Below are 26,267 nucleotides of genomic sequence, written 5' to 3'. Positions count from 1 at the left end.
CTGCCTTCTTCCCCATAGGGTTTGCAAACTTTTACCGACAGTTCATTCCCGCATTCGCTGAGATAGCTCTGCCACTTAGGGAGCTGTTGAAGACTAGAGGAACCTAAGCCCAAGCCCAGCCCGCCTTTGACCTGGACCCTTGATTGCCGAGCGTTCAAGGAGTTAAAAGGACTATTCTCCAAGGAGACAATCTTTCAGTACCTGAGGCCTGTGGGGATCATGGGGGGGAGGAAAAAGACTGGGGGAACCATGTGGAGGAGTAAAGGACCTAGGGGACATAATAGGAAACAGAGCACAGGATGTCTTGGAGGGTGGGAGAGTCCTAGGGATGCCTATGGCAAACATCATGACACTGTGGTAGGCTTCCAAGAGTTTTCCCCAGCGGTGAGGTGCCACTGTTCTGCATAGCGACTCACACATTCAATTAATGGCAGCCTCAGGAAGAGCAGGGGGATTCAGGTAGTTAAAAAAAGTAGTCTCACTTAACAGCCGTTCCAACATGCAAACATAATTGCAAGTCCCATAATTCTTTCAGTAAAAAGAATCAGGCCAGAATTCAAAAAGTCAATTTCTCACCTACACTTTAAATGGGAGGTCACAAAAGAAATGAAAGCTTTCTCTAAACTTATCTATTTTTTCTCATATGGATTTCCTTGTGTGCAATAAGGGATGTTTTATGCTTGAAATAATGTCCATGAAAAGATTACTCCACGGTGTGAGTCCTCTGGTGTATTATCAGGTAGGAATTCTCATTGAAACTTGTCCCGCAATCGGGACATTCAAAGGGTTTCTCTCCTGTGTGAGTCCTCTGGTGTCTAATGAGGTGGGAATTTCTAATGAATCCTTTCCCACAATCAGGACATTCAAAGGGCTTCTCTCCTGTGTGAATTTTCTGGTGTCTCATAAGGTGAAAATTCTGACTAAAACCTTTTCCACAGTCAGGACATTCAAAAGGTTTCTCTCCTGTGTGAGTCCTCTGATGGTTTATGAGGTGGGAATTCTGACTAAAACCTCTTCCACAGTCAGGACATTCAAAAGGTTTCTCTCCTGTGTGAGTCCTCTGATGCTTCATGAGGTGGGAGTTCTGACTAAAACCTTTCCCACAGTCAGGACATTCAAAAGGTTTCTCTCCTGTATGAGTCCTCTGGTGTCTTATGAGTTCGGAATTCTGACAGAAATCTTTTCCACAGTCAGGACATTCAAAGAGTTTCTCTCCTGTGTGAATACTCTGGTGTCTCATGAGGTAGGAATTTCTAATGAAACTTTCCCCACAATCTGGACATTCAAAGGGTTTTTCTCCAGTGTGAGTCATCTGGTGTCTCATGAGGTGGGAATTTTGACTGTAAGTTTTCCCACAATCTGGACATTGAAAGGGTTTCTCTCCTGTGTGAGTTCTCTGGTGTGTCACCAAGCTGGAATTCTGTCTAAAACTTTTCCCACATATAAGACATTCAAAGGGTTTCTCTCCTGTGTGAGTTCTCTGGTGTCTCATAACGTGGGAATTTGTAATGAAGCATTTCTCACAATCAGGACATTGAAAGGGTTTCTCACCGGTGTGACTTCTCTGGTGTGTCACCAGGCTGGAATTATCTCTATAACTTTTCCCACAGATAGGACACTCAAAGGGTTTCTCTCCTGTGTGAGTCCTCTGGTGATTCACTAGGCTGAAATTGTCACTAAAACTTTTCCCACAATCAGGACATTCAAAGGGTTTATCTCCTGTATGAGTCCTCTGGTGTCTCATGAGGTGGGACATTCTAATGAAATATTTCCCACAATCTGGACATTGAAAGGGTTTCTCTCCTGTGTGAATACTCTGGTGTGTCACCAGACTGGAATTATGTCTAAAACTTTTTCCACAGATAGGACATTCAAAGGGTTTCTCTCCTGTATGAGTCCTCTGGTGTCTAACAAGGTGGGAATGTCTCATGAATCTTTTCCCACAATCAGGACATTGAAAGGGTTTTTCTCCTGTGTGAGTCCTCTGGTGTCTCATCAGCAGGGAATTATCTCTAAAACCTTTTCCACAAATAGGACATTCAAAGGGTTTTTCTTCAGTGTGAGTCCTCTGTTGTATCATGAAGTGGGAATTTCTAATGAAACCTTTCCCACAACTTCGACACTCATAGGGTTTCTCCATGGAGTGAATCCTCTGATGTATTACCAGGCTGGAATTATGACTGGAACTTCTCCCACAGTCAAGACATTGAAAGAGTTTTTCTCCTTTGGAAAAACTAGTTTATCACCATATTTAGTGTATCGCCAAGTTGGAATTACAACTGAAAGTTTTCCCACAATCAGGACTTTCAAAGCATTTCTCTCCTATGTCAGTCCTCTAGTATAGCACGAGGCTGGAATTCTGACTGAAACTTTTCCCACAGAAAATACATTTGAATGGTTTTTTTCCCTGTGTGAGTCCTTTAGTGTCTCATGACCTGGGAATTTCTAATGAAACTTTCACACAATCTGCACATTGATACATTTTCTCCCTGCTGTGAGTCCATTAATGTATCACCCTGTTGCCATGCTCACTAAAGCATTTACCACATTGGGAGCATTTTTATGGCTTCCCTCTTGTGTCGTTGCTTCAATGAACAACAAAGGAGGTGTTTTGACCAATTTTTGTTACATTCAGGCAATTTTTATGGCTTTTCTCCTGTCTGGCTCTTCTTCTGAATAATCAGCTGTGATTTGCAATCTGTGCTTTTCCCACAATCGGCAAATTTCCCACAGCTGATATTCTTGAGGTCAAAAATATGGACAATGCCTTGTTTAGTGATGCTTTCATTCAAGCTGTTTTCTTCCTCATAGGTTGTGGCCTGCATTCCTGTCTGCTCTACATGGCTTTACTATTGACAGTTTCCTCCCCACTGATTTCTCTCTTTTGCTGATTGAAAAATAATCTCCCTTGACTTTTCATGTAATTTATTCTTGAGTTCTGCATAATCTGCTTATTCCAGCTTGAAATCGTTCTTGATTTTCTCTCTTTTGTCTAACAGCTGATGGAGGAGGAGGAGAATTGTCTATGGTTTTTTGAAGGAAATGGAAAATATTTAGATTTTTGGCTTGATTTTCTTCCCTTTGCAAGGTTGCTTGTTATTTACAGGTGTCCCGAGTGCTCTTATTGTCATCCTCTTTGTCTGTAAGATTCAAAGAAAAGTGGAACTTTAATTGTTTATAAAATGATTAGAGATGATGTGAAACAAGTAAATATTACAATGAAAAAGCAAGCATGCCTCAATGCTAGAATAATCACATTATTTATGATTCATTCGACACATGGAAGATTATTGAGATCCATGTTCAAATATCCATTAAATCAAACTCAGCTGTTTAGTTGGATCAATCACAAATTCTTAGCAATGCAAAGGACTATCATCAATTAAATATTGAACTGCTCGGGATAGATTATATAATTACAGGCATATCCCAACAGAGAGAAATAGAGATACATCCACCTACACATATATTCATGTGAAAATCTATTTCTTTCAAGTCTGATAAAATGTCCCAGAATGTTTACATTCAAACCTTCTGAGTTAAACTTAGAGCTGTGGGGGCTTTAATTGATGAAATGATGCTGAAAGCTTCTGCAAGATTTGAAGCATCACTTTTGTCCATGGAAGTCCTCAGATGCAAATAAGAGCAGAAAACACTGTCCACAAGTACTCTGGTGACATCCCCACTCAAGTAGTGCTCAGTTAACCTATCACAAATTACGCTGTGTTATTAAAGGCAATTTTATTTGACTGTGACTTGCAATTTCCTGCCAGTATACCCACTGATTTTGCTTGTGAGAAGCTAGCTGGGAAGGTCACAAATGGGGATCATCAGTGTGGCATGCTGCGGCCATCGACAATGTGCAACTATGGGAAGAACCTGAATTGGTACAACTGTGATGACCCGTAGTCTCTCAAATTAACCCAAAAAATACATCAAAGTCCGGTAAGACCTTCAACTTAAACTTCAGTTTTGTTTTTTTTAAACAAATTTTATTAATTTCAAAGACAAACAAATCATCATCAACCATTACATATTTGAACCTTTTTCCATTATAAATTTTACAAGTCAGATAAAACCTTATTTTATACAATATAATTCTATTTTAAGCCATTTCCATATGAGCATAAAAATACCTCTTATCCAATTTCTCTTTACTTCTCTTTACTCTTATTCAATTTCACTATTATTATTTCATCTATTTCTTTCTGACTTGGTTACCATTATTCTCATTCTGTATTTCTACAAGGTTTTATTAATTCTCCCAAAAACATAAACACACAACAAACAAACATATAAAAATCTTTTAGAAAAGTAACTTGGCTCCAGGTACCTCTCTTTACATGGGCTTCAATTATATTCATGCTCATCTTACATATCATTACCTATTTTATTTACCATTCTATATCTTCTATATAAACTTCTCCACACATTTGACTCTTCTTAATTCTATCTTATTTAATCCATCTTAATTTAAATCATTATATTTGTATCTTTTGCCCATTCTTTATTATCCCGCTATCTCATTCCTTATAATAAAAAAAAAGAATTTCTCCTGAAATCACTAATCAGAGTATGATGCCTTTCTATCCTCCCCTAAATTAATTAGATTAACATTTAAAATAACACCTAATACCCAATCTGATTCTGCTTGGTACATTCTATCTACTAATTTTTTTTTTAATAATAATAAAAACAGAGTAATAAATCCAAAATGATTAAATACATAGTTAAATAATAAATCTAAATATTAAATCTTATAGCATTCCCATTGCCTTTTCAAAAACAAATGCTACTATAATAGTTTTATAATAACATCAATACCATAGTCATATTAAACTCCTCTTTAATGTCAGTCCTCTAATATTCTAAACAGCTTTATGAGGCTGGAATTTTGACTGAAACTTTTCCCACAGAAAATACATTTGAATGGTTTTTTTCCCTGTGTGAGTCCTTTAGTGTCTCATGACCTGGGAATTTCTAATGAAACTTTCACACAATCTGCACAGTGATACATTTTCTCCCTGCTGTGAGTCCATTAATGTATCACCCTGTTGCCATGCTCACTAAAGCATTTACCACATTGGGAGCATTTTTATGGCTTCCCTCTTGTGTATGCTTCAATGAACAACAAAGGAGGTGTTTTGACCAATTTTTGTTACATTCAGGCAATTTTTATGGCTTTTCTCCTGTCTGGCTCTTCTTCTGAATAATCAGCTGTGATTTGCAATCTGTGCTTTTCCCACATTAGGCAAATCTATGGAGATTTCCACAGCTGATATTCTTGAGGTCAAAAATATGGACAATGCCTTGTTTAGTGGTGCTTTCATTCAAGCTGTTTTCTTCCTCATAGGTTGTGGCCTGCATTCCTGTCTGCTCTACATGGCTTTACTATTGACAGTTTCCTCCCCACTGATTTCTCTCTTTTGCTGATTGAAAAATAATCTCCCTTGACTTTTCATGTAATTTATTCTTGAGTTCTGCATAATCTGCTTATTCCAGCTTGAAATCGTTCTTGATTTTCTCTCTTTTTGTCTAACAGCTGATGGAGGAGGAGGAGAATTGTCTGTGGTTTTTTGAAGGAAATGGAAAATATTTAGATTTCTGGCTTGATTTTCTTCCCTTTGCAAGGTTGCTTGTTATTTACAGGTGTCCCGAGTGCTCTTATTGGCATCCTCTTTGTCTGTAAGATTCAAAGAAAAGTGGAACTTTAATTGTTTATAAAATGATTAGAGATGATGTGAAACAAGTAAATATTACAATGAAGAAGCAAGCATGCCTCAATGCTAGAATAATCACATTATTTATGATTCATTCGACACATGGAAGACTATTGAGATCCATGTTCAAATATCCATTAAATCAAACTCAGCTGTTTAGTTGGATCAATCACAAATTCTTAGCAATGCAAATGACTATCATCAATTAAATATTGAACTGCTCAGGATAGATTATACAATTGCAGGCATATCCCAACAGAGAGAAATAGAGATACACCCACCTACACATGTATTCATGTGAAAATCTATTTCTTTCAAGTCTGATAAAATGTCCCAGAATGTTTACATTCAAACCTTCTGAGTTAAACTTAGAGCTGTGGGGGCTTTAATTGATGAAATGATGCTGAAAGCCTCTACAAGATTTGAAGCACCACTTTTGCTCATATAAGTCCTCAGCTGCAAATAAGAGCAGAAAACATTGTCCACAAATACTCTGGTGACCTCCCCACTCAAGTAGTGCTCAGTTAACCTATCACAAATTACTCTGTGTTATTAAAGGCAATTTTATTTGACTATGACTTGCAATTTCCTGCCAGTATACCCACTGATTTTGCTTGTGAGAAGCTAGCTGGGAAGGTCACAAATGGGGATCATCAGTGTGGCATGCTGCGGCCATCAAAAATGTGCAACTATGGGCAGAACCCGAATTGGTGCAACTGTGATGAACCGTAGTCTCTCAAATTAATCCAAAACATACATTAAAGTCCGGTAAGGCCTTCAACTTAAACTTCAGTTTTATTAGGCACAGTTTAAAGTCACGAAAGTAAATAATGAGGCAAACAGAAAACCAAAGCAAACTGCATTGATGAGAGTTCTGAAGCAAGCCAAGATAACTAATCATAAACTCCAGGAAAATAACCGAGCAAAGTCCTTGGGAAGAACGCCAGCAAAGATAAACATCTTTCAAGGTGAACACTAAATTGACTCCTGCAAATTCTAACTGCGCAGTTGCAAACTTATATACATAGCTCCCACCTGCATGCCACGAGGAGTATCATGGTAATCTCCTCTTAAGTAGACCTCACTTTTCCCTGATCCTCTCCTCCCTGCGTGACCTAGGATGGATAGGGGATGGGCCTGGATCCTCCTCTGACTGCTCAGCTGGCCTCTGCCCTTCCCCAGCCTCCTCCACCACCTCTGGAGCCACACTCCCACTCCCTGTTGGCTGTTCCTCCTCTTCCTCAGAGTCAGTCTCCACCAGGGGCATGACAGCAACTCCTTTTCCTGCACCTTCAAAACCAGTCATTGCTGACATATACTCATTGAAAAAGTGTAAGGATTACCACAAATTTTGTGGACCAGGTGGACGTCTGCTTCTACTGTGCCATAGTAATTTTGAAGGCTCAGGGAAGAAATGATAGTAGAGGACTACCTGTGCAACCAAAGATTTTTTTTAGAAAGTGCTGGATTAATTGAACCTGGTTAATACATGGATGGGACAGGAAATATCGTGTTGCCCCAAAAATATGATCTATCCTGAAAGTAAGGCCTAGCCTAATTTTTTAGGAGTGGGCCTAATATAATGCTTATCCCAAAAATAAGCCCCAGTGAAGGGGGTGGCATGGCCAGTATAGAACGTAGCCCTTATCTTCCCCGGTCACCTCATGTAGAGTCAGCCCCTTAATTGCAGCCCGTGGATCAGCTGAGCCAGTGAGGGCCAGGCAACTCAGCCCAAATCTCCAGAGCATCTCCCCAGCCACTGGCCTCATAAGCCAAAGGGGGTTCCTAGAGGTGGCAGGGGATGTTAAAGTTTAATTAATCTTATACTTGTGTCTTTGCAGGAAATTATTTTCGCTTGAGGGAGGGCAGCCTGTCAACCCTGAAGATGACATATGTATAGCCATATTTTATATTAGCCTTTGTATTTCTTTTTCTATTAACTTTAGGATTGTAGTAACTGAATTTAATGATACTTCAGGAGTAGCCAAAGTAGGAGATATAAGAAACATATCCAAGACCAATAAAGGACTCAAATGCCTATACACTAACACTCAAAGTTTAGGAAACAAATAGGGTGAATTTGAAGTACATGAAGGCAAATACGATATAGTTGCCGTTACTGGATCTTGGTAGAATGAAACTCATGATTGGAATGTACTAAGAGAAGGATGCAAACTATTTAAAAGAAGCAGACCTAACAAAGAGGTGGTGGAGTTACATTACATATAAAAGATCATTATATTTCTAGAGAAATACACAAAACCAAGGAAAAAAACCTCCTAGAACAGGGGTGTCAAACTCAAGGCCCGGGGCCAGATCCAGCCCACAGGGTGCTTAGATCTGGCCCACAGAGCCACCCTAGAAACAGTGAAGAACTGGCCTGCAGTGCCTCTGCCAGTGAAAACACAGGAGGGCTGCAGGAGGCCCTCCACAGCTCTGTTTTCACTGGCAAAGGGTTTCAAGAGGCTGTTGCAGCCGAAAATTGAGCTTGGGAGCCCGTTTTCATTGGCAAAGCACTTGGGCCACCAGATTCCCCCGAGACAAGTGATGTTGAGCTGCCCGTGCCCACCCTGGCCCCTCAAGGTCAAACACAACCCTGATGCGGCCCTCAATGAAATCGAGTTTGACACCCCTGTCCTAGAATCTATATGAGTCAATATAAAAGAGGAAAAAATGACATCCACCCAATCAAACAAAAGAAATAGATGTACTCTTTGCCAATCAATTAACAAATGTATGTAGGAAACATACCACAGTAGTAATGGGAGATTTTAACTACTCTGATATCAATTGGGAAACAAACTGCAGTAAGTGGAAGATCAAACAGATTCCTAACCAATTTAGCTGACAACTTTATCATCCAAAAGGTAGAGGAGGGAACTAGAAGAAAAACTATACTGGACCTAATTCTTACTAATAGAGAAGAAGTGATAGGATTGAGTTGTTGGAAGGGAAAAGAAAATAAATAAATGGAAAAAAAAAACTTGGGAAAAAAAAAAAAAAAAAAAAAAAAAAAAAAGAAAAAAAAAAAAAAAAAAACCCCCCCCCGAGCCCTGTTTTGCCTGGGCTGATGAGTGTGATGAACTCCCAGGGGCCTTGGGGTAGAGGTCTTATTAGGCTTGGTTGAGCCTGCGTATGGAAAGAGCTTGGAACTTTGTTATGTAGAATAAACTGGTCCAGGCCTTAATGGCCCATTAACAAAGGTGGAGGGGGGGGCTGAGTTTTTGCATCTCTTGAGTTTCTACTTCTCTTTTAAAGGAAATATTCTGCCTTTTTAATATATCCTAAAATATTTCATTTTTCTAGGAGAGGAGTAGGTTTTAACTCCCAACACTATATAATGCAAACACAAGCAATAAAATTTAATCCAATCAGTGTCTTAAACTTTAGAAGAGCTGATGTTAACAAACTCAGAGCCTAAGCAAAGTTTCATGGATAAAAATCCTAAAGGAGAAAACAACTCAAGAAGTGTGGGAAACACTGAAAAAATATGATCATATCAGTCCAACACAATATCGCTAAAAAGGAAAAGCAAGAAATCCAAGAAGAAACCTCCACATTAAATTTCATGTTGTTGGACAGGGCCCATAGTTCAAGTCTGTCAAGATCTTTTTGGATCCTAAGTTTGTCTTCTGAGGTGTTGCTATTCCTGCCAGCTTAGAGTCATCTGCAAATCTGATGAGTTCCCCTTCTATTCCCTCATCTAAGTCATGTATGAAGATACTGAAGAGTCCTGGGCCTAAGACAGAACCCTGTGGCACATCACTGCTTACCTCCCTTCATGTAGATGTAGTAGCATTAAGGGCTACTTGTTTAGTATGGTTTGTCAGCCAGTTAGAAATCCATCTGTTGGTGATGCTGTCTTTCCCACATTTTTCTAGCTTATCAAAGATAGGTTGTAGTCTACTTTATCGTATGCTTTGCTGAAGTCTACGTATACTATGTCCACACCATTTCTCTGGTCGTCTAATTTAGTCACCTTGTCAAAGAATGAAGTAAGAAGTTTTGCATAATCCGTTTTTAACAAATCCACGCTGGCTTTTAATTAAAACTTTATTTCTAGATGTTCTCAGATCTGTTCCCCCCTCCATTATCTTCCCAGGTATCAACGTTAGGCTGATTGGTCTGTAGATTCCTAGGTCTGCTTCCCCTCCACTTTTTTTGAAGATGGGAACTACATCAGCTCTTTTCCAATCCTCAGGTAATACCCCAGTGTATCCCAGGATTTTTGAAAGATATGGTACAATGGTTCTGAGATAACATCTGCCAGCTCCCTCAGAACTCTGATGTTTTGAGAATCAGGTCCTGGTGATTTATATTCACCAAACTCATCAAATTTGAGATGACACCAAGCTGGCAGGAACATCCAACACCCCAGAAGATAGGATTAAGATACAGAAAAATCTCAATCGCCAGTCCCAAAGAATCAAAGTTAACACGAAAGAGGCTTTTTAAATCTTCCCACCAGCAGAAAATTGCAGCCACCAGTTTCACAGTGTGCAGCCCCAGCGGGCTCCGATCTGGGGAGGGAAGGAACCTACAGCTGACACGCTTCAGCCCAGTTGCTTCTCTGCTTCCTGGCCGTGGAGGGAATCAAACAGCCTTACTTGCTCCCGGACTCTCCTCCCACCTGCTGCCCCCAACTCACCTTCCAGCTGCTGCTTCGTGGGAAGAGCACAAAAGCCGTTCTGCGCATCACTTTCCTCCCATGAGTAATCCAGAAGAGTCAGTTCTTCTGTGCTTCTTCACGTTTCCCATCTTTTCTAGCAATGCAGAACTTGATGGGTTTAACTCTTTAAACTCAACCACAGAACCCGCCTACTGTATTGTCAGCTTTCTAGGCTCAGATATTGTTCTCTTGACCTCCATCTCCGGATAGGAAACGCTTGTCCCGTCTCTACCTAAGGTGTCTGCAAGGTGTTTTCACTGATTAAATACTATCAAGATGTTTTGACTTCTAGCAAGTGACCTTTGCAACTGAGCCAAGTGAAATAGTGAAATGTGATGCCACCTAACCTTTAAAAGATTAGCTATGTGTTCAGCCCTAAAAGTTAATGCTTTTTTTAACAGAATTACAGAATCAGCTTTCTTGGCGGTGTCTCTCACTGGAGATCATAGCCTCCCTACACCCCAAATCTTTATGACTTATTTAATGTGGCCCCAAGGATTTAGGACATGGCAAAAGCATCAGGAGAGACGCTCCAGGGGAGCCAGCTTCACTCTTGCTGGCCAGGGCTGCCTCCAAGAGCTCCTAGCATGAAGTTTGATTCCTGAAGGATGAAATTGTATAACAACTGCTAAATGTTAAATGCCATGTGTAAATTCTGTAAATTTACTTGCAGGGAAGTCTCCATTAGGTCACAGATAAAGGAAAATATGCATCAGGGCCTAGAAAATGGGGGCTAAGAAAGAGAAAACAATATATTTTGGGGAAAAAAACAAAAGGGAAGAATATAATATCCCACCAAAGCACATGGCTAACTGATCACCATGCTGATCGAGTAAGTTTTATATGGTGATAGTGGCCTTTTAGCTATTAGATCTAAGCTCTATTGTATGGAGGAAGCTGAAATATAACCTCAACATATACAGGTAGTCCTCAACTTATGACCACAATTGAGCCCAAAATTTATATTGCTAAGTGAGAAATTGAATAATTTTTGCCCCATTTTACCACATTTCTTGCCACATTTGTTAAGAGAACCACTGCAGTTGTTAAATTAGTAACATGGTTGTTAAGTGAATCCTGATTCCCCATTGACTTTGCTTGTCAGGTCAGAAAAGGGGATCATGTGACTCCAGAACACTGCAACTGTCATAAATATGAGTCAGCTGTCAAGCATCTGAATGTAAATCATATGACCGTGGGGATGCTACAATGGTGATAAGTGTGAAAAATGGTCATAAGTCACTTTTTTTACTGCAATTGTAACTTTGAACGGTCATTAAATGAACTGTTCTGAGTTCAACTGTTCTGACTATCGGTATTCAATTGATTCTCTTTTCATTCAGGAATCCAAGATGGCATACAAAGCACTTCCTGGGTAGCATGCTGTAATTTACTGGATAAATGTCCTTTTTTTCTTCTGAGGAAATGGAGTGTTTCTCTGATTGGTGACTGGTGGCTTCCGGCCTGGCCCCACTGACCATCTCCTCTGGTGTTTGGTTGTCTTTTAGTTTGCTCAATTTTGTTAGATACATTGAATTAGTAAGTTTTGGGGGGTCTAATTTATCTCCTTGGTATTGTAAGATGTTTTGTTTGGCATTCTGCTATTTCCTTTACGTTAGTTTTAATGTTTTCCTTTGTACATTGAAATTCAATTAATATTTCTTTATTTGTCCTCTGCACTTAATCATGACATACATTATAATTTTTATACTCTCCCCCCCTCCAAAAAAAAATGAAAAATTGCAGAATTGGAATAAAAGAAAAACCATTCTTGGCAATGAACTCTTGCAGTAACCAACAAACCACAAAGTCTTTCAATTTGTTCTGTTCTGTTCCTTGTCCTATTTTATTCAGAAATCTGGGTCCATTAAATATAAATTGTCCTCGCTGAGTTCAATAATGAACATTGATTTTGAAAGCAAGAATCTGTCAAAGATTCAGAAGCTTTTGGCCAATTTCAAGCTTTCCAGCTCCTACCGTAATGACAGTTGTGCAAAAAAAGAAATGGCACCAAAATGAATGAGAGGAAGGGAAAACTAAATATTTTAATATTTTAAAATTTAGAAACTTTCAACATGTTTAAATTTGAAACTATCTGGCAAAATGGGCAACTTACCTCTTCCAACTCCTTACAGGACAACTTGACATGACTAACTTGCTGCGGGAGTGAGTGTGTGGGCAGATTGTGTAGGCTTCACAGGCTAGTAATGTGGGATGTGTGGGCTGGTGAGCAAGTGCCACCCCTTACTGTCACCACTGCACTGGGCTCCCGGCAAAAGGAGCCAGGGTGGGCAGGGATGTTGCTGGCTGTGAGATCTGGATTCCCGCATGAAAGGAAAGCTAACCAGAAAATTAGTAGGGCAAACAAGAAAAGGGATGCTTTGTGAGGGAAATAAACAGAAAAGATAAGCAAGGGTAGAAGCACGCCAATCACCTGCCAGCTTATTGTAATTCCCACTTCAGTTTGTGGCCAGCACAATTCCAATCATTCCCCTCTCTAGAACATAACAATCACACACCACATAATTCATCTTTGAGCTGGCAAAAATTTAGTGTCAGGATTCCAACAGATGCCCTAATTAAATCAGGAGTCTCAAGCCAAGCTGCAAAAGAAATCCAGTTATTTATTAGGAGCTTCATGTCGTTATTTATTAAAATGCATAAAATATGATTAACTAGCAAAATGGTCTGTGTTTAAAAACCCCAGTTACTTCTTAGGGGTTTTTTGTTTGTCTTTTGATAGTTCTTAAAGGACCTTCTGAAACAACTTCATTAAAATGCTATCCAACTATAAATTGGAGGGGCATCAAGATGTTTAAATTTATAACTGGAACAGTGGGGATTGTGTAAAGAGTCAGAACACACCATTACAGCTGATTGATTAAAGAGAGCTAGCTACTGCATGAGGCAATCTAAGCTGTGATTGGTTGCCTTGAGCGAAAAGGGGGAGTTTCCTTCTTTCCTGCCTTTTTGCCATCTGTGCTCTCTTAAAACTTGTGCCTGCATTTCTCCTGCTGTTCTCCTCCAAATCCTCTCTAGGAATCTATTGCTCAAATATTTAAACTCTTTTGCCCTCAATTACCAACACTTTGCTGTACTCTATTCTCTAGTTGTCTATTGTGGCTGTTGCTTATCTATAGTGTGCCATTTAGTGACATAGAGCTGAAAACCATGTTGTTCCATCTCTACCTAAGACAGTTACAGTATTTTTTTCATTGATTATGCACCATCAAGTCATTTTCATCCATTGATCATATCGATAAGACTTTCTCCATGATGATTGTTCCTAACTTGCTTATTCAGGCCAGTGATGGGATTCAAATTTTTTTACTACCGGTTCTGTGGGCTTGGCTTGATGGGTGTGGCAGGAGAAGGATACTGTAAAACCTCCAGTGAGAGGTGAAATTTGCCGGTTCTCTGAACTACTCAAAATTTCTGCTACCGGTTCTCCAGAACTATTTGGAACCTGCTGAATACCACTTTTGATTCAGGCCTCCAAAGGATTCATTCATCACCACAGAAAAAGAGCAAGAAGCAACAACCACACCAAGGGAAGAAGAAGAAAAAGGAGGGGACTATTGCTAGCTTGCTAGCTTGATACCATTAATAATGGAACATGCAACATTAATTCCCTATCAGTATTATTTTCCCCAGCACCAAGTTAGCCAGTTCAGCTTAGCAACTCGCACATTTGAATAATGGTTGCCTCAGGGAGAGCAAGGGGATTCAGGTAGTTAAGGAAAGCAGTTGCACTTAAAAGTCATTGCAACATGCAAATATAATCGCAAGGCCCATAATAGTTGTATCTTGAGGACTACTTTTATGCTGGCTGGGGAATTCTGGAGCTTATAATCTTGGTGAAACCCAAGTAAAAGACTGAAACTCCACAAGTGGGTCCATAATCAACATACAAAAGCACCATCCAAAATTCCTTTTTGAGGAATTCCACTTTTTCTGCAAAAGGAAATACCTAGAAGATTCTGCTAATAACCAGAAAATTGCAGTGAACCATTTCCCACTTTCCTGTTCTTTCCATCTATAGGTTTAACCCTGAGAAAACGTTGAATACAAAAAAACAGGCCAGAAATCAGTCAATTTCTCATCTACACTTTGTGAATGGGAGATCACAAATGACATTCAATCCTTCTCTATAAACTCTTCAACTTTTGCCTCATGTGGATTTCCTTGTGTGCACTAAGGGATGATTTATACTTGAAGTAAAGATCACAGACTGGACATTTGAAGGTTTCCCCACAGTGTGAGTACTCTGGTGTATTAACATGTAGGAATTCCGACTGAAACTTTTCCCACAATCAGGACATTCAAAGGGTTTCTCTCCTGTATGAGTCCTCTGGTGTATTACCAGGTAGGAATTCTGACTGAAACTTTTCTGACAATCAGGACATTCAAAGGGTTTCTCTCCTGTGTGCGTCCTCTGGTGTCTCATGAGGTGGGAGTTCTGACTAAAACGTTTTCCACAGTCAGGACATTCAAAACGTTTCTCTCCTGTGTGAGTCCTCTGGTGAGTCATGAGATGGGAATTCTGACTAAAACCTTTTCCACAGTCAGGACATTCAAACAGTTTTTCTCCTGTGTGAGTCCTCTGGTGAGTCCTGAGGTGGGAATTTTGACTGAAATTTTTCCCACAAATAGGACATTCAAAGGGTTTTTCTCCTGTGTGAGTCCTCTGGTGTATTATCAGGCAGGAATTCTGACTGAAACTTTTCTCACAGTAAGGACATTTGAAGTGTTTCTCTCCTGTGTGAGTTGTCTGGTGTTTCACCAGGCTGGAATTATCACGAAAACTTTTCCCGCAGATAGGACATTCAAAACGTTTCTCTCCTGTGTGTGATCTCTGGTGTCTCATGAGGTGGGAATTCTGACTAAAACGTTTTCCACAATCTGGACATTCAAAGGATTTCTCTCCTGTGTGAGTCCTCTGGTGCCTCACCAGCGTGGAATTATCACTAAAACTTTTCCCACAGATAGGACATTCAAAGGGTTTCTCTCCTGTGTGAGTCCTCAGGTGTATTACCAGGTGGGAACTCTGACTGAAACTTTTCCCACATTGATGACATTCAAAGGGTTTCTTGCCTGTGTGAGTCTTCTGGTGTCTCACCAGTGTGGAATTATCACTAAAACTTTTCCCAGACATAGGACATTCAAAACGTTTCTCTCCTGTGTGAGTCCTCTTGTGTCTCATGAGGTCGGAATTTCTAATGAAACACTTCCCACAATCAGGACATTCAAACGGTTTCTCTCCTGTGTGAATCTTCTGGTGTATTACCAGGTTGGAATTCTCACTGAAACTTTTACCACAGATAGGACATTCAAAGGGTTTCTCTCCTGTGTGAGTCCTCTGGTGTCTCATGAGGTCAGAATTTCTAATGAAACATTTCCTACATTCAGGACATTCAAATGGTTTCTCTCCTGTGTGAGTCCTCTGGTGTCCCACCAGGTAGGAACTCTCACTGAAACTTTTACCACACTCAGGACATTCATAGGGTTTCTCTCCTGTGTGGGTCCTCTGGTGTCTAATGAGGTAGGAATTCTGACTAAAACATTTTCCACAGTCAGGACATTCAAAACATTTCTCTCCTGTGTGACTACTCTGGTGATTCACAAGATGGAAATTGCGACTGAAACTTTTCCCACAATCTGGACATTCAAAGGGTTTCTCTCCTGTATGAGACCTCTGGTGTATTACCAGGTAGGAATTCTCACTGAAACCTTTCCCACAGATAGGACATTCAAAGGGTTTCTCTCCTGTGTGAATCCTCTGGTGTCTCATGAGGTTGGAATTCTCACTGAAACTTTTCCCACAGATAGGACATTCAAAGGGTTTCTCTCCTGTGTGAGTCCTCTGATGTCTCATGAGGTTGGAATTCTGACTAAAACGTTTTCCACAGTCTGGACATTCAAAATGTTTCTCTCCTGTGTGAGTACTCTGGTGAGTCACGAGATGGGAATTTCTAATGAAACATTTCCTACAATCATGACATTGAAAGGGTTTCTCTCCTTTGTGAGTCCTCTTGTGTGTAATAAATTGAGAATTTATAATAAAATCTTTGCCACAATCTTGACACTTATAGGGTTTCTCCATGGAGTGAATTGTTTGGTATATCACCGAATTGGAATTACAACTGAAAATTTTCCCACAATAAGGACATTCAAAGAATTTTTCTCCTATGCGAGTCCTCTAGTGTATCACAAGGCTAGAATTCTGACTGAAACTGTTCCCACAGAAAGAACATTTGAATGTTTTTTTCCTGTGTGAGTACTCTGTTGTCTGAAATGGAAATTTCTAATGAAGCTTTTCTCACAATCTAGACACTCATACAGTTTCTCCCTGGAGTCAATCCACTGATGCATCACCAGACTGGAATTGAGACTGAATTTTTTTCCAGTCCGGACATTCAAAGATTTGACTCCTGTCTGAGTACTCGGGTGCTTCACCAGGATGGAATTCACACTGAAAGTTTTCCCACAGAAAAGATATTCAAATGTTTGTTTTTTTTCCTGTGTGAGAGTCATCTAGTGTCTTATGTCCTGGGAATTTCTAATGAAACTTTCACACAATCTGCACAGTGATACATTTTCTCCCTGCTGTGTGTCCTCTGATGTATCACCATGTTGCCATGCTCGCTAAAGCATGTGTGGGGTTGCTTCTATGAACCACAAGGGAGCTGTTCGGACCAAAGCTTTTGCCACATTCAGGTAATTTTTATGGCTTTTCTCCTTTCTGGCTCCTCTAGTACATAATCAGCTGTGATTTGCAACCTGTTATTTTCCCACAATAGGCAAATCTATGGAATTTTTCCACAGCTGATATTCTTGAGGAAGTCAACAATATGGACAATGCCTTGTTTAGTGGTGCTTTTATTCAAGCTGTTTTCTTCCTCACAGGTTGCATTCCTGTCTGCTCTACGTGGCTTTACTATTGACAGTTTCATTCCCACTGACTATTTCCCTCTTTTGCTGAATAAAAAATAACCTCCCTTGACTTCATGTAATATATCCTTGAGTTCTGCATAATCTGCTTATTCCCACTTCAAGTCTTTCTTGATTTTCTCTCTTTTGTCTAACAGCTGTTTGAGGAGGATGAGAATTGTGTGGTTTTCTGAAGGAAATGGAAAATATTTTGATTTTTGGCTCTATTTTCTTCTTTTTTCAATGTTGCTTGTTATTTACAGTTGTCCCAGGTGCTCTTATTGCCATCCTCTTTGTCTGTAAGATTGAAAGAAAAGTGTAACTTTGTTTATAAAATGGTTAGACATGATGTGAAAAAAGAAAAAAAGTATATATTACAGTGAAAAAGCAAATATGCCCCAATGCTACCATGTTCTCCTGAAAATATGACCCAAGCCTGATTTTTTGGAGTGGGCCTAATATAAGCGCTACCCCCAAAATAACTTGGGAGTGGCCAGCATGAGAGGTGGCAAACACACGGGGTTGGACGAAGGTGTTCAGCTGCAGCTAAAGCCTGCCGGCCCCTTGGGGCAGTGCAACAACTATTAACTCTGAGCATGAAGGCATGGGTTGTGTCTCCTTTGTAGAAGGGAGGTGAGGAAACGGCCTGTTCCAATCATCATGTTGCAGCATCACGTGGGATGGTGGGAGAAGAGAAAGCCTCCTGATTCATCTGCATGTCTCTTCCCTTTTCATTAAGTGAAAATGTGTGTGTGTGTGTGTGTGTGTGTGTGTGTGTGTTTGTGTTTGTGTAGTGGAGTGTCAGGTGGGGGAGCAGCGAGGGCTCTGTGAGCAAAGGGGAGTGAGAACGAAGGTGTGGAACTACGCGTTAACTCATGGGAAAGGTTTTGTCGGGCACCATAAGTAGCTCTGCCCTCCACCTTTCTCACTGGGTTCCACAGCTGAAGGGCGATGGAGCAAACCGCACGTCACTGGCAGTATGACTTTCGCCTCTTTCTGGGTGTGGCGCTTCTGCTTGAGTTCCTTCCCAAAATCGACAGCTCACAGGAGGCTTGCACGGTGGCACCAGCAGCAGGCGGAGGCAGAAACGGGGGAGGCAGAGGCGACCCCAACGCGCTGCTCACTCCGTCCCACTGCCGCTCAGCTTGCCTGTGGCTGCACAGAACAAGCATCAGCACAAGGTGTCTGCATAGCCTGCCTACCCCAGGCCTCTGCCTGCTTCTAGTGCTACCACGCAAGCTTACTGTGAGCCCCCTGTGGGCCAGGCAGCCATGCAGCATGTCCAGATCACCTGTCTTATTCTCTCCCCCCCGGTCTCTCACTCTATGCTCAGAATTAAAGATATTTGAATTGTGCCAAGAAGGCCAAGACATACTGAGAGCTTGGCCCGTTGCGGTCGAGGGCAAACAGACAATGCGACGGAGAGGGCGACAGTATTGGTTAAAAAGAAGTAAGTCCTCCCCAAAAATAAGGCTGAGTGCTGATTTTCAAGCCCAAAAGAAAATAAGACTGGGTCTTATTTTCAGGGAAACACGGTAGAATATTCTCTTACCTTATTTATGATTCATTCGACACATGGAAGACTACTGAGATCCATGTTCAAATATCCATTCAATCAAATTCAGTTATTTAATTGGGTCAATCATATATTCTTAGCAACACAAAGGACTATCATCAATTATATCTTGAAGTGGTGGGGATAGATTATATAATTGCAGATATATCCCTACAGAGAGAGATACAGAAACACCCAGCTACATATATATATATGGAGAAAATCTATGTCTTTCAAGCCCGGAATGCTTACAGTCAAAACTTCTGAGCTAAATTTAGAGATGTGGGGGCTTTAACTGATGAAATGATGCCGAAAGCCTCTACAAGATTTGAAGCAACACTTCTGTTCATGTTCAATCCTCAGCTGCAAATAAGAGCAGAAAACACTGTCTACAAGTACTCTGGTAACATCTCCACTAAAGTAGTCCTCACTTAACCTACTGCAATTGGAACTTATATCTGCGTCACTAAGCAGCACAATCATTAAGCATGATGTCACATGACAGTGCCAACTTACATCTGTTCCTCTGTAGTTAAAAAAAATACTGTGGGTTGTTAAAAGCAATTACATGAGACTGGGACTTGTGATTTCTTGCCAGTATACCCACTGATTTTGCTTGTCAGAAGCTAGCTGGGAAGGTCACAAATGGTGATCATCAATGGGGGATGCTGTGCCCATTATAAATATTCAACTATTGGGAGGATACGGGACTCTGTGGGATCACACTGAAATTTGAACTGCAAGGAAGTTCTGATGGAGCTAACTCACCTCGGAGTGGTGATGAAGGAAGGGAACACATTGTGTCGATCTCAGGAAGCCTGCAAATGTCCTGAAGAAGGCTCTCAATCCAACAGGAAGAAAAAGACGGCTATTGTGTTCCTGATCGAAGCCGTGACAGCTGCCCAAAGAAGAAAGTGAAAAGATTAAGAAATAGTGTGAATGAACTATGTGAGAGATTTCTAATTTCTATTGAGGAACGGGCCGCTTGGAAACTAGCCTAAGTGAGAGTGGGACTCAAAAAAGAGGAGGTGGTTTTGTTTCCTTTCCACCTCCCAAGAAAAGTGGCGACCAAGCCAGAGAGTCATTTTTAAACTGGAAACAAAAAAAGAGGATTTTTTTAAAAGAGTAAAAGAACTTTAAAATTAGGAAGCTGGACTGGGCACCTTAAACATAACATTGACTAATTTGAAAGACTTTAGGGATTACAAAACTTGGACTTAAAGAATTTTATTTTTGTTTTGAAAAACATGGATTGAATAATACAATATAAAATAAAAGGGAGAGAAGCAGAGCAACAGTGACAACTGCTGGTGAAAGTTGATGGGTACAAGGGAGAAAATAAGAGGAAAAAATAATAGAAAAAGTAACCTTGAAAAACTGAAGAAGATTAGGGCTGGCTGCTAAAAAGAATAACATCTGCACCAGCAAGCTGTTTATGCTAGATAGCTGAGACAGAGAGTGAACCACTGAGACTTTTTAAAATAGTGCAGCTCTTGGAAGTCAAGTCGATGCTAAACAGATGAAATAAATAGCAAAATATTTCCCTTTTTCTTGATTTTTGCTCTTGTTAACTTTCTCTTTGAAGATATAAAACAGTTGGTGGTTGAACTCTGGGGCTTGGTGAGCCTCTGTAGATTACGAATTTAACAGGAGAAGAACAGAACATTTTTTGAAGAATAAAGGGACTAACAGCCTAACAATTCTTAAATTAGAATGTATAGTTTCACTTCCCTCCTAGATTATAAATAACCATCTCAACTTCCTTTCTTTGTGGATTACAATTACAAATCTCTGGGATTACAATTAAAATCATAATTACAATTAAAGCATTACAAAATGAAGAAAACTACATCTGCGTCAATCTCAGCATCAGCAGTATCTAGCCTGGCAGGTCAAAGGTCATTGGATGTGATGTTGCAGCAAGAAAAAAATGAATATGATGCAGGCAGAGACAAAAGCTTTGATCCAAGCCATCAAGGAAAGAATAGGAAAAGTAAAGGATAAAATAGAAAATTTTCAACGAATAATGGTTAAAAATGAACGTATTCAGAAGGTAGAAGAGAAAGCTGAATACAGCTAAGGCATATATTAGAGGTTTAGTCATAACCTATATGGGGAAAAAAACAAGAAGAAACAAAGCCAAAAGACATTAGAAGAAGAATACAACAGACTAGAGATAGAATTACAAAAAGAATCACAAAAAAGAACCTAAAAAATCAAATGGAATTAATAAAACATAAGTTAAATATAATAGATAAAGAAGAATTAGCACAAAAAAATAAAAATGCTAAACATTTTTTTTTAAATGCAAATAAACCAGGAAGATGGTTGGCATATAAACTGAAAAAGGAGAAAGAAAAAAATTGATATATTAATTAAAGGATGAGCAAGGAAATTTTACCAGCAAAATTGTGATAAAAAGACAGCGATTCAAAATTACTATGGAAAACTATATGACCGAGAGATAGTTTCAGAAGATAAAATAAAACAATACTTAAGAAAAGTGGAATTACCTAAAATACCAGAAACAGTAAAAGATATGTAAGAGGAACGTATAACAATGATGGAATTAACAGAAGCAATCAAAAGACAAAAGAATGGTAAAACACTGGGCCTAGATGTGGTCTACCAGCAGAAATTTATAAAAGTTTACAAAACATCCAAAGTATACCAATGTTGGAAGTGTTCAATGAAGTATTGTTAGAAGCAAAAGTACCAGTCATGGACGGAAGCATACATTACCCTCATACCAAAGAGGACTCAGGCTTACAACAGATAAAAAATTACAGATCAATATATTTATTGAATGCGGATTACAAAATATATGCTTCAATAATTGCAGAAAGACTTAAAAGATTTTAAAATCAATTTATACATCCAGATCAAAATGGATTTTTACCTAAGAGATAAATCAAAGACAATATGAGAATAATCTAAACACGCTGGAGTACTACGAAACACATCCAGGGAAGCAAATGGCATTGATCTTCCTAGACGCACGGAAAGCATTTGACATTGTGAACTAGCAATTCATGCTAGCACAGTTAAAAGACATGGATTTTGGGGAGAAATTTATTAATATGATTGAGGTGATATTTTACAAGCAAACAGCACAGGTGATGGTAAATGGAGATATGACAGGGAAGATTGATATTAAAAAAGGTACAAGACAAGGATGTCCCGTCTCCCCTACTATTTATATTGACACTGGAAGTATTAAATAAAAATAACGTGTTTCTTAGAAAATAAGACAGGGCTGTATTTTTTTAGACCGATAAAAAAACGGCTAGGCTGTCTTTTTGATGGGTGCCTTAATTTTCCCTCCATGCGCCTCGCCCAGCCACTGGGCTTCTATCCGAAGGAACGCCCCACGTGCCTTGCCTCTCCACTGGGCCGCTTCTGTAGCAGCCAAAAGGAGCTATTCCACAAGCTTAGCCCAGACTGAGGGAAGAATGGCAGGCAGGAAAATTCCCCTCCCCATTTTCCTTCCTGTTCGCCAAAAAGCCTCAATTCCAAAACTTCAGTGTTCAGAATGGAGGGTTTTTGGCAAACAAGAGGAAAATGGGGAGGGGGGATTTTCCTGCCTGTCGTCTATTCCTCAAGCTCCTTCTCCCTCCCTATTTTCCTGCCTTTCGCAAAAACGGCTCCACTCCGAGCCTTCAGCATATCCCAGGACCCTGCAAGGCTTATTGCAGCATTGTGCGTGCGAGTGGCGGCATTGCTGTGAGGTTCGTCATATCGGTGCAGCCTCTTTGAACGGGACCCTACAAGGATTGCTGTGCCGTTGTGCATGCAAGCGGCGCACCTCCGCGAGTTTGGATACACTGGCACAACTGCTCACAGTAGGATGCCAGCTGCACCAGTGTGATGAAGCTCACGCAGATGCTTCCATTCATCAGTGCAATGCCACAACAAGCCTTCTAGGGTCCTACTCTCATAGGAATGGATAACAGGCAGAAAAATTCCCCTCCCCATTTTCCTGCCTTTCATGAAAACAGCTCCACTCTGATCCTTCAATGTATCCCAGGATTGCAACGCAGAAGGCACCATTCCAAATCTTCAGCATTGCAATCCTGGGATACGCTAAAGGCTCGGAATGCCTCTGCTTCAGCACAAAATGACTTTCACCCCTCTCTGCAGCAGGGCACTTGCCCCTCCCCATGATCGTACAGGCCATGCCCATACCCCGGGCTTATTTTCGGGGTAGGGGTAATATTAGGCCCACCTCCAAAACATTAGGATTGGGCTTATTATTGGGGTGGGTCGTGTTTTCTGAGAAACACGGTATTAGAAAATATAGAGATAGAAGGTATGGAAATAAAAAAAGAAAAATATAAACTACAGGCATTTGCAGATGATTTAGTTTTTATTTTGGAAGACCCACAAGAAACAGGGCCTAAACTAATAAAAAAAATAAAGGAATATGGTGAAATGGTAGGATTTAAAATAAAGAGAAAAGATACTAGTTAAAAAACCTTACAGATACGCAGAAAAAAGAGTTAATGAAGAGAATAGATATTCAGATTATTAAGAAAGTAAAATATTTAGGGATTTATTTGACGGCAAGATATGTAAATATTAAGGAGGATAATTATTATAAACTGATACAACATGTTAAAACAGATTTGGAGAAATGGAAAAACCTGCAATTATCATTAATAGGAAGGATAGCTATAATAAAATGAATATATTGCCAAAATTATTATATCTATTTCAAACAATTCCGATAAAATGGAAAAAAAATACTTTGAGGAACTCAATAAAGTAATAAGATATATCTGGCAAGGGAAAAAAGCAAGAATAAGCTTTAAAATGCTGCCGGATTCGAGAAACAGAGGAGGCTTTGGGTTACCAAATTGGGAACTGTATTACCAGGCTGTGGCACTTACTTGGGTGAAAGAATGGATTCTATTGAGGAATAAAAGACTATTGACCTTGGAGGGACATGATCTGCAGTTGGACTGGCATGCCTTCTTGTGGTATGGCAAAACCCCCCGAGGAAAATAACAGCAGGTATGAAAACCCCCTTGAAAAAAAAAGGGGCAAAAGACCCCCCCCCCCCAAAACCACCAACCCCCCCCCCCCCCCCCCCCCCCCCCCCCCCCCCCCCCCCCCCCCCCCCCCCCCGGCCCCCCCCCCCCCCCCCCCCCCCCCCCCCCCCCCCCCCCCCCCCCCCCCCCCCCCCCCCCCCCCCCCCCCCCCCCCCCCCCCCCCCCCCCCCCCCCCCCCCCCCCCGGGGCGGGGGGGCGGGGGGGGGGGGGGGGCGGGGGGGCGGCGGCCGGCCGCCCCCCCCCCCCCCCCGCCCCCCCCCCCCCCCCCCCCGGCCCCGGGGCCCCCCCCGCCCCCCCCCGCCGCCGCCGCGGGCCCCCCCCCGGGGGGGGGGGGGGAATAATATATGTCGATACACGGTTATTTTCAAAGACATATTAGGAACTCATTATTGTTAGTGTGGGAGAAAGTCAAAGAACACCACTATTTAAAGATACCAGTCTGGCTTTCCACAATGGAAGCATTGGTTCACCCAAATGTTATTAAAATAGAAAATGTGGTTAGATATATTTTGAATGAGAAGGGGGAACTCAAAACTGAACAAGAACTGAGTGACCAAGGGATTGATATGACATGGTATTCACAGGTGCAGATACATTCTAGATATGAGAAAGATGTAAAATTATATGGTTTTTATAAAGAATTAACAGAACTAGATAAGATACTAACAGGGGCAGAAGAAAAATTGATTTAAAAATGTACAGCTACCTACTAGGCATTAAATTGGAAGAGGAACAAATGAAGGAAACAATGATAGTATGGGCAAAAAAAATTGTTTATACAATTGAATTAGATAAATGGCAAAAATTGTGGGACAGAAACTACAAATTAACCATGTCAACTGCATACAAAGAAAATTTGTATGTTTTATAGATGGCATTTTGCACCAGCGAGGTTGGCAAAGATGTTTAAAGATAAGTCGGCTAAATGCTGGAAGTGCCATCAGATACCTGGGTCATATTATATGTCGTGGACATGCCCAAGAGCAAAACAAATTGGACAAAAATACATATGAGGCTGGAAAAAATGATAAAGCAGCACATCGATTTAAAGCCAGAAATATTTCTATTGGGGATTCTACCGAAAAATACAGTAAGGGAAATGCATATTTAATTATTCACATATTAACTGCAGCTAGAGTTGTATTTGCACGAAGTCGGAAGAGTGAAGAGACACCTACAGATGAGAATGTGATTAGGAAAATATTAGAATGTGGAGAAATGACGAGACTAATGCTTGCAATTAAGGAGAAAGAGCAAACTGAATATTATATGACATGGGGGATTGTTGAGGGCAATATGCTGACTCTAAACTGCTTAGAGAGGGCTGTACAGCACTATAAAGCGGTATAAGTCTAAGTGCTATTGCTATTTATGATTAGTATTAATGTTACTATTTTAGCATTGTAGAATTAATACTAATGTAATGAATTATGTTGTAAATTTTGATTACTGTCCAACAAAGATATTTGTACCCAAACGATACACTGTTCAGTTGGAATTGTTAGATTAAAAATAAAAAATTAATAAAAAATATGTGCAACTCTTGGATGGAACTAATCAAGGAGAGAAGCAACCTAGATCCCAGAACTTCCTGTTAGGAGAAACTTCCTAATGGTGGAGAACAGTTAGCCACTGGAATAGCTTGCCTTCAGGACTTGTAGGCGCTCTTCCACTGGTGGCTTTTAGAAAGAAATGAGCAGGGCATCGGGACAGAACTTTCATCTCATTCCAATGACGGAGCACCCACAATCTCTGGAGGGAAGCCATTCCCAAAGAATCAAACTTCATTGAAAGAGGCTTTTTAAATCTTCTCCCCCAGAAGAAGATTGCAGCCACCACTTGCACAGTTAACAGCTGCAGGGGGCTTCAATTTCGGGAAGGAAAGGAACCTGCAGCAGCAGAAGCTGACACGCTTCAGCCTAGTTGCTTCTCTGTTTCCAAGCCGTGGAGGAAACCAAGGAGTCAGATTCGTTTCCGGATTCTTCTCCCACCTGCCCTCAACTCACCTTCCAGCGGCTGCATCGATCCGTGGAAGGGCACAAAAGCCACTCTGCACATCAACTCTGCGATCCAAAAGAGGAAGTTCCTTTGTGCTTCTCTTCTTCTCCCATCCTTTCTAGCAATACAGTACTTGATGGTTTAACTCCTTAAACTCAACCACAGTAGACAGAGCCTGCCTACTGTATTGTGTCAGCTTTCTAGGCTCAGATCTTGTCCCTTTGACCTCCATCTCCGGATTGGAAACGCTTGTTCTGTCTCTGTCTAAGGCGTCTACAAGATGTTTTTACTGATTAAATACTATCAAGTGGTTTTTGACTTCTAGCAACTGGCCTTTGCAACTG

At 40.6% G+C, this 26,267-nt stretch overlaps 3 protein-coding genes across 3 annotated transcripts in view; 1 reads left to right on the top strand and 2 right to left on the bottom strand.

Moving 5' to 3' along the window:
- The window catches only part of LOC113426492 (uncharacterized), an 807,865-nt gene that overhangs the window by 462,760 nt on the left and 318,838 nt on the right, over nt 1–26,267 (top strand). The gene's annotated exons all lie outside the window — the stretch shown is intronic.
- LOC113428424 (uncharacterized) overlaps nt 1–26,267 on the bottom strand; it is a 109,812-nt gene that overhangs the window by 20,995 nt on the left and 62,550 nt on the right. The window contains exon 2 of the mRNA XM_087953372.1: nt 713–3,140. Coding sequence (XP_087809498.1) covers nt 713–2,140 — 1,428 coding nt within the window. The 5' untranslated portion in view covers nt 2,141–3,140. The remainder of the gene's footprint in view (nt 1–712; nt 3,141–26,267) is intronic.
- LOC148131683 (uncharacterized) lies at nt 15,045–26,011 on the bottom strand. The gene is given in 5 exon segments (XM_087953228.1): nt 15,045–15,195; nt 15,197–17,616; nt 19,127–19,237; nt 19,643–19,772; nt 25,932–26,011. Coding segments are annotated over 2 exon segments (1,323 nt in total). The 5' UTR covers nt 16,493–17,616; nt 19,127–19,237; nt 19,643–19,772; nt 25,932–26,011; the 3' UTR covers nt 15,045–15,168.

The sequence above is a fragment of the Notechis scutatus genome, chromosome 2, assembly GCF_049901735.1.
Source record: "Notechis scutatus isolate UNSWTSFEM ecotype Mainland chromosome 2, rNotScu1.2, whole genome shotgun sequence".
Taxonomy (NCBI): Eukaryota; Metazoa; Chordata; class Lepidosauria; order Squamata; family Elapidae; genus Notechis; species Notechis scutatus.
Note: the sequence above shows the minus strand (reverse complement) of the source record. Positions and strands in the feature narration are given on the sequence as shown.